Below are 8,590 nucleotides of genomic sequence, written 5' to 3'. Positions count from 1 at the left end.
TCATTTTCCAGTTGGGAGCAATGCTCTCCATGATGATTTAGAACTAGTTTGTGTCTAATTGAAGAAAAACATTGGCTGGGGCCCATGAATCACTGATGGGGTACGTTTGATGTCACTGCTGCTGGTGCAGGTTCAACATCTGAACTCAGGAGTCCTGTTGTACCTTTTCTAAACCTGCAGTTTAATGGAGCCCTGTTTTACAGAAACTGGCTGCAGTTGAGTCGTAGGTGCAGCAGGGGCTGCTCATGAGAGTCAAGAGGATTGTGGATCTAAAGAGCCCATTTAAACTTGCCTCAAGCCACAAAACAGTTTCTTTAAATGCCACATTTATACAATTTGACAAATTGAAATAAAATGAGACTGGGAACTGTCAGCTGGCATTTATATAGCAAATTCCCAGCCTTAATTACTAAAGGGCAGGGAGACCCTGGGTTGACCAGTGTTGTATAATGTAGATCCATAGAAGTGAACAAATTCAGATTTAAATTTATAGCAAATTCATAAAGTTTCCAACATGTTAAGATGTCAGTGATCCAGTTTATTTAAACAAAAAACAAAATATAAAACAAAGACCCAACTTAATCAAACAAAAGGAAAACAAGCATGGTGAGCGATGCCACACTGGTTGTTTCGGTTCCGAGCCATCTTGATGTAGCCTTCTTCTCCAAACTGTACACCCCAGCTACAAATAAAGCAGCTGCTGTCATGAAACTCAAAATTAAAGGAAACAAAGAAACCCAGTCCATCAACCAGTGACTCAGAACAACCTGTTTTTGACGAGCCAGAAGTCCTGTCCTTTCTCTCTGCCGTAACCCACAACCAGCACGCCATGGTTCACTTTCTGGGTACACGTGTTGTCCATGTACACGCCTGTGTGTTACAGGAGGGCAAATATAGGAACTCTGACTAAGATTCAATCTGTGCATCATTTTAATAAAGTAACCAACCACGATGGTAGAAGCGAAACTGTGGCCTGGAAGCATCAACTGCAACAGCGATGGGCCCCACAAGAGCCACTGCCTCCTTCAGTGCAAACTCATCCCCCCTTGGTAAGCAGCAATACCCTGAGCAGTTAGCAGCCCGATACAGTGGGTTGTACTTGCACTGATTATGCTGAAAAGTAGTAGACTCTTTAACATGAGAAACATCTAGGTTTAATCACAGTCTACCTGCAAGTGGAAGCTTGACTCACCTTTCCGATATAGGGGTAAGCATCTTCAGAAGCAATGCCTTGGTTATCAACAACATACTTGAAGGCACGTGCTATTAAGCCACCATTGCACCCCCGGTTGCCATAATCTGTGGTGCAGTCAATCAGGTTTTGAGCGCTGAGAGATCTCAAAATGCCTGTAGACTTTTTAAGTTGCCCCTCAAGAGCTCCAGCCGCACTGAAAGCCCAACAAGCGCCACAAGAACCCTAAAAGAAAGGTTACTCGTGACATGATTAAAAATGTAGAGGTTTCCTGTTACATGTGTGGATATCTGAGGGGACCAGCTAGGACCTCACCTGCTTTTTGACTGGAGTTACCAAGCCTTTATCCCTCCAGTCCACTGAAGCTGGTAGAGAAGCATTGACTTTTATGAAGCTCGCAGCAACCATCTCCAGGTCAGATGGTACCCTAGTGCCCATGAGAGTGCCAGCGATCTCCACAGGGGTCTGCAAGCGTGGAGAAATTACACACCATTCACCATCAAGTGATGTAAAGTTTGAGGAGAATGCTCACCATGTCTCCGAAGTGGTTGATTGCCAGTTCGTAAGTGTGCAAATTCAGTGAGGCTTCCAGGTTGTGAAGATTAATCAGTTTCAAGTTCATTTCCCAAATCAATCTGCGTCCCAACTCCTCAATCTGGAACATAAATGTTACACCAAATCTTCTGTGGCATATATGTGCACCGTAACTAAGCCAGAGTTCAGACATCCAAACAGCTTGATGTTAATGAAACACAAGGTGGGTTCTTGTTCTAAAATAAAGCTTAAACAGACTTATATGCTTAAACTGAACCCAGCTAAACACTTATATAGATGAAGACATGAAACATTCCTGTTAAAGTTACAGGATTCAGCACCTTGGTATTTTTCCACTTTTGTTTTACCTGGTGAGAATATACTTTCTTATGCGTTTTCTTCCATAGCTCCCAGTGTCGATCTGTTTGCGAACTGATATCGGCCACTGCAAATCCACACAAGACTGTGAAAAGCAGGCGCTGAAACATTTTCAGAATCTGGGAAAAGAAGAAGACGGGTTCCAACCACGGTGTGACAAAGCAAACAGCCTGCAGTGTGGCTCCTGCTTTTAAGTGGACTGCAGCAGCAGAGTTTACAGGTGGTATCAATTTACATTTAAAGTCAGCTGAAGTATGTTAGCACTGAGAGGGGCTGTCATATGAGCCATCCACATAAATTGTATGCAGTTCAGATTATTTGACAAACTTGAAAAAAACCCATCAAACCTGCATTCACTGATTTACTCAGGTACTTGGTAAAAAGCAGTGAATGCCTGCCATGTCCATCCCTTTGTGGCCACAGTGCACTAGTGTTGAAAAATACTCCAGTAAAAGTTAAAGTAGTGATTCAACCTTTTCACTGAACTGAAAGTGGAAAAAGTATCGGCTCTGAAATGTACTAAAAATAAGAAGTAGTTCGTTGGAGGAGATTTTTACTGGCTATTTTTATACAAGCTTACTGAACATTGTGCTATATTAATGTATTAATGTAACGATAAAATAATATCAGCTTGATAATAACAGCTTGAATCATTTATGTAGAACAGGATGAGAGAAAAAGAAGAAAAAAAAAGCTCCGTTTTCTTTGCCTCTAAATGGGAAAAGGAGTCCAGTCTGAGGTTAAAGTGGAATCAAAGGGTGGGGGAACTAAAATCAGTTGTAATGGCTCAGTGTGGGGAAGAGAATCACAACTCACTTTTTACTGAGAACTTCAGTAGATTTTCTTTAAAGTATAGGCTGTGATCAGCTGACTAGCTGCTCTTTGCAGATGTACACACCTGAATTCAACCAGATGTGAGCAGATGTTTCATGAGTTGTCCTGGCTGATGCCCGTTCTCTACACTGACTGTATACCGTTCATGCTGTCTGTATACTGTGCACCAGCCACGTACTGATTTAAAAGCATGTGGGCTTACATCTAAGCTTCACATTTCCAGTTTAAAAGATAACACCGAGCAGTCCTTATTTGATTAACAAATGCAGGGAGTAAAAGCAATAAGTTTTCAGGAAAAAAAATAGTCAAGCAAAGTTCAGATACCCCAAAATTCTACTTTAGTACTACTTCTACTTCCAACTTTAATTAAAACTGATCAGTTGACAAAATCTTTATTGTTCTTGAGTGTAAATTTGTGCTTAGAAATGTACAAATAAGCGAATGTGCATAAAGTATTTTTACATGGCACAAAATGTTATGAATCTTTCAATTTTTTCACTTGTCATTGTCACTATTATTAAATCTGTGAGGTTTAACATGCAGAAAGTAAATAAATACATAGAGTACAATGTAGAAACAACACTACTGAATGAGAGCTGAAGTATTTCAGTCTCAGACATGTGTGAGTATGTAGTCAGACATTTAAAGTACAGTGATATTGTTTTTTTTTTTATCAGATGAAAAGTTATTTCAGTTGGTTGGACTTTAAGCATCTTTAGCGGTGATGTGAAATAAAACACAGTGACACTGACTGGTCTTTAATAATAATTTAAATAAACTAAGTTGAGTTAGTGGGCCATATTTTCACACTGTAGGGTAGACTGGAAAGCTGGCGATGCCGCAGAGATTATTCTTGTTCCGGGCAAGCCGAATGTAACCTCCTTCTCCCCATGCAGTTCCCCAGCTGAAAAGACAAAAACATTCACATCTAGGTTCAAAATATCGGAAATATTTTACAGGTTAACAATCGGAGGTACGTTTACCTATTTTTCACCAGCCAGTAGTCTTGTCCTCCATCTGTGCCATAGCCCACGAGCAACACAGCATGATTGATCAGCTTTGGGTTGCAGCTTGGTACGTTGTATAAACCTAATAAATGCAGGCGTGTAAGTTAAAAAAAAATACATAAGGTAAAAAATATGTGGTACAGCCGGTCAGTGCTAAGGGCCTCCCAAGGGCTGACAAACCTAAAATTATAGCAGCGGTAATGTGCAAACTTTGCAATGAAAGTAGGAGATGTATGACCTCCCTGAGGGGGCTCCACCAGTTTCAAGTGAATGAATGCATGATTCTGTTTAAGCCACTTAACGAAAATCAAGAGGAGTTATCCCTCTGGGATTGAAGCCTTTTTTCTGGATCAGAGACCAGCAAATAAAGTAAAATTCACTAGAATCTCCTGCACCGTGAAGCTTTTAGCCTCCTCACCTCCACTGTACATATGAAAAGATTCCAGCATGGCATTCACGGCCACGGAGATCGGCCCCACTGATGCCAAAACTTTCTGCAGCATCTTCTCATCTCCTTCTGGAAGGACGCTGAATTTGGAACAGTAGCCAGCCCGTCCCTGGACAGAATAGCGGCATTTCCCATTCTGCAAAGAGAAACGAGACATTTATGAAAAGACAGAAGCACTGTCAGTCTTTCTGTGTTTGTCCACCCTCTTTCCTACAGTTCTCTTTGTGCGTGTCGAGGATGACCTTGTGTTCGTAGGGATAAAAGCTCTCCGAGTCAACGCCTCCGTTGCGAATGACGTAGCTGTAGGCTTTCGTGATGTAGCCTCCTCTGCAACCCAGGTTTCCGTCCTGGGTGCTGCAATCCACCAAGTTCTGCGGACTCAGGGAAACAAGTGTCCCAGTGCGCTTCTTCAGCTGGCCCTCGAGAGCTCCCAAAGAGCTGAAGGCCCAGCATGACCCACACAAACCCTTAGAAAATAAAAACAGTACAAAGTGTCACTTTTGTCACGGGATCGCGTTAATGATTTTCCTTTTCTTACAACACCCGATCTCACCTGGTTTCTGACAGGACCCACCAGGCCCTCTTTCCTCCAGTCCACATTCGCAGGTAACGGTGAGTCACTCACGTCCTTAAAAGTGCCATTTGTGAAATTAACGGTCTCCTCCAGCTTCAAGCCGTTCAGATTCTCATTGATTTCCTCAGCTGTCTTGGGGGCAAAGAAATGGCAGCGGTAAATAAAATGAAAACACCATTAAATATCACCTCTGCACAATAGCATTGTTTTCACTTGACACCGAATGTATAAACACAGCACCGATCTCGGGTTGGCTGTGTGTTTGCCCTTCCAACTATCACCTCTGTCTTTGACGAAGAGCATAAAATACAAAAGGTGAACGGTCCAGCTGTAGCAGATAAGGCTCTGTGTCATTTTATCTTTCACAGCAGCTTTAAAAACAGAATCTTTCTCCTTACATGTGAGTGTATTTCAGCTGCCTCACATTATTCACCCAGGCAACTGCAGCACTCTGTCCTCTGACAGCGGGCCAAAAGCTTGCATGTGTCCCAAACATTTCTGCCAGTTTCCTGCAGAGAGCCAACACGCCACGCCCATCCAGGCTTTACCGCTCGGGCTTCCTGGATTTTTAATCAAAAACGAAACCCCTCTAACTTAGAATACAATTCCTCTCTTGTTTCTGCACTTGTTTTTTAATATTAACAATCCATTCATTCATTTAAAATATTATCCATGCAGGAACAAGAAATCAACACTGTAACACTGACATGTTGCTCTAATATTTTAAGGTTTTTGCACTTTGTGTTTCTGGTCTTTCAATGTGCAAAACATTTGATGAAACTTTTTTCTTGAGATCCTTTTATTTAAAATACAAAGTCCACATAAAATGCAAGGTTCTCAGACATTTGCACATAAGCAAAGTATTTCATTTAATAGTTTATGCAAGTCCAACCTGAACCAGAACGGCACAGAACCAACCAGTTTGCAACCCTTATTCTATATTCTGTTATATATTTCCAGCATTACATAAGGGTCCTTATGTACATAAAAATAAGCATCTTGATTGTCCAGGCTGGCCCAGCCCATACTGGATTAAATTAATCTGATTGTATGAAGGGAGATTAGAGCCGCTCTATAGGTTAGGGTTTAAATTAAGCCCGCGGGGATGCAGTTTTATCTGCAGATTAACAGTGGTGGTCATTCACGTCCATCTTGCACCAGCAAAAGATCAATGTGCATGAATGCGCTTGAGGTTCTGATGGCAAACATATGGTTATGTTTACACGGTGTTAAAATGTTTGTATCCACCAGAGGTCTCTCAGATACGCTCCTGTGAGTGATCGCTCCAGTCTGGCGCTGCAATTCGTGCTGTTCAGTTTAACAGAATTGCTAAATGTTTTCAGTTTGGTTGATTCTTCTTCTTGTTGTCAAAATTTCTGCCATCATCAGCACAACTATACAATGATTTGGGAGTGTGATTTGTGTAATAGTTACATATTGGTTAATACATGAGTGAGAAAGACAAGGAGAGAGAGAGAGACACCAATCCCGTCTGTGTAGAGATTTTTGACTTTATACTCGATATGTGGCTCAAAGTGTGGCTGCAAGGCCATAATAGTCATAATATAGACTGGAGGCAACTCAACTCCCTAATATTAAAACATAGACTCGGACTGAGAAGGACCAGTAAGATCAGACTAAGATGGATGGTTTTTGTCAGGATGAGAAGACAAATGATGACAATGAAGTTTCTGAATGTTGTTTACAGTCACTGTATGAAACCAGCTGTGGTTAAAGTCAGCAGTTACTACCACAATCGTATGAGCGCCTATTCTGTAGTAGATCTCACTTCTACTTTACATAGAATTCATGGTAATGCCAAACCAAGTGCACCGATCCTGCAATTGTTTGTTCCTCTTCTGTCTTCTACTGTTGCTACAGCTTTGTTCAGCACTCAGATATTTTTCCTGTGGTCACTCCAGACTGCAGATAGTTTTAGATAATTTAATGCAATTCTATCCATGAGCCTTGAAGCTGTTTTAATGTTACTAATGAACGACTGCACAATAACAGATTGTTATCTAGATTTAGAAAGTTTAGACATCCTGTCTTCTCAGCAGCAGCATCCTACCATGTCAGCCAGGTGGTTCAGTCCCAGCGTGAAGCTGTGCTTCCCTGCTGAGGCTTCCTGATTGTGTCTCAACACCAAGTGCACGTTCTTCTCCCATACTGCCCTCCTGAAGTCGATCTCGGTCTGAAACACAAATCCGCGCTGTCTCATTCAAACCTTGCCAGAATATGTGGTAACAAAGACAAAAAGTCTGTTTAAGTCCTACCTGATTATCATAAACTTTTCCATGTTTGGTTTTCCACTCTTCCCACAATTTGTTCACAGCGGGCGAAGAACAGGCGAGGACCACAAAGGCCAAAAGCAACACAGCACACAAAGTGTGCATACTGAAAAGGAAGGGGAAAAAAGAAAAGCAGATGTAATCCTTGTTTAATCAGCTAATCACTTCAGTAGTTCAGTTCAGTTCAGTTTATTTTTATTTCAAACATATAGATTCACCAACATTTCATAATATCATTCCATGCAGTTGTTTGAAAAGGAGTAGGCAAAAGTATATACTTATTTAGCCCTACCCCCTCTCAATCATTTCCTCATGATCTAAATTTGAACAACAAAAGCTTGCTGCCTTCAACTTAGGCAACTTGGATTGCATTTTGAAATTTCAGTATCTAACTTTCTGTGATTTGGTGTGCACCTGAGGTTACTTTTGGTCTAAAAATGTTGATAATGATAATGTTTAGGAATAATGCAGTAAAAGTATTTTCCTTTAAACTGAAAGATGTGAAAAGTTGGAGCTCTGAGAAGATCTCGGCTCAGGTTTACAAAACTCTACAAGAGAGTCCCAGTATAAACAGTGCGGGAATGTATACAACTCAAACACAGAATGATAAACTCCAGGTTTCCGTCACCACTGAGCCTGAAAATGGTCACGCAAACATAGTAACTCTTTCATACATGAATTATGACAACCTCAATCAGGATTTTTAGGCATCTTTAGGCATGAAAAGATGACTAAAAATCCTGATTGAGGTTGTCATAATTCATGCATGAAAGGGTGAGAAAACAAAAATTACAATGAAACATGTCATACATCTATAGTAGCATTAAACGACCAGTGGGTGGCAGGGTAAGGAGTGGCACATCAGTGCCCGATGTAGTGCTTTATGTGCAAGTATACCATCAACACTGACACAAATACAAGAAATCAGCCTTTGAATAGCTGTCCACTGTAGTAACCACTATGCGTGAAAGGGTTAAGCATGATTAGCATTCAGTGCACAAAACCACAACACTGCATTTGCAATGAAACAGTCTGTAAACAAAAGCAGAAGAGCCTGTAAACATGATTCTCATCTACAGAGCAGACGTCTGAAGATTACTCCATCGCAAAACAGAGAAGTTCAAGCCGTAATCTCTTACTGTAATCTCCCAGCTTCTTTCTCAGTAAATCTTTTCCGACACCATATGATTATTCGCTTACATCCATAACCTTAAACAAGCCATTAATTTAACAAGACGTGTAAAAAGAAAAGAGTCACACTCACCTTGTTGCAGAATGACTTCGCCCAGAAAGACAAGTTCACCCGGTTTGAGCACGCTTAGATCTTCACGC

At 41.1% G+C, this 8,590-nt stretch overlaps 1 protein-coding gene across 1 annotated transcript; it reads right to left on the bottom strand.

Annotated features, from left to right (window-relative positions):
* Positions 1-501: 501 nt before the first annotated feature.
* On the bottom strand, positions 502-8,590 carry LOC113015246 (uncharacterized). The gene is made up of 15 exons (XM_026157196.1): positions 8,523-8,590; positions 7,244-7,364; positions 7,039-7,161; positions 4,947-5,099; positions 4,636-4,860; positions 4,364-4,529; positions 3,922-4,027; positions 3,749-3,842; positions 2,095-2,358; positions 1,725-1,847; positions 1,508-1,657; positions 1,193-1,417; positions 948-1,113; positions 768-870; positions 502-682 (listed from the first exon to the last, which is right to left on the bottom strand). Exons 2-15 carry the CDS (start codon positions 7,361-7,363, stop codon positions 583-585), a joined length of 2,118 nt encoding a protein of 705 aa, XP_026012981.1. The 5' UTR covers position 7,364; positions 8,523-8,590; the 3' UTR covers positions 502-582.

This window comes from Astatotilapia calliptera, chromosome 22 (assembly GCF_900246225.1).
Source record: "Astatotilapia calliptera chromosome 22, fAstCal1.2, whole genome shotgun sequence".
NCBI classification, from domain to species: domain Eukaryota; kingdom Metazoa; phylum Chordata; class Actinopteri; order Cichliformes; family Cichlidae; genus Astatotilapia; species Astatotilapia calliptera.
Note: the sequence above shows the minus strand (reverse complement) of the source record. Positions and strands in the feature narration are given on the sequence as shown.

Excerpts from the sequence above, each read along its gene's own strand:
- LOC113015246 (XM_026157196.1), bottom strand. The coding sequence starts at position 7,363 with ATGCACACTTTGTGTGCTGTGTTGCTTTTGGCCTTTGTGGTCCTCGCC. Across the intron at positions 1,418-1,507 it reads TAACTCCAGTCAAAAAGCAG|GGTTCTTGTGGCGCTTGTTG; the intron begins GTGAGGTCCTAG and ends CCTTTCTTTTAG. Across the intron at positions 871-947 it reads GTTTCGCTTCTACCATCGTG|GCGTGTACATGGACAACACG; the intron begins GTTGGTTACTTT and ends TGTAACACACAG.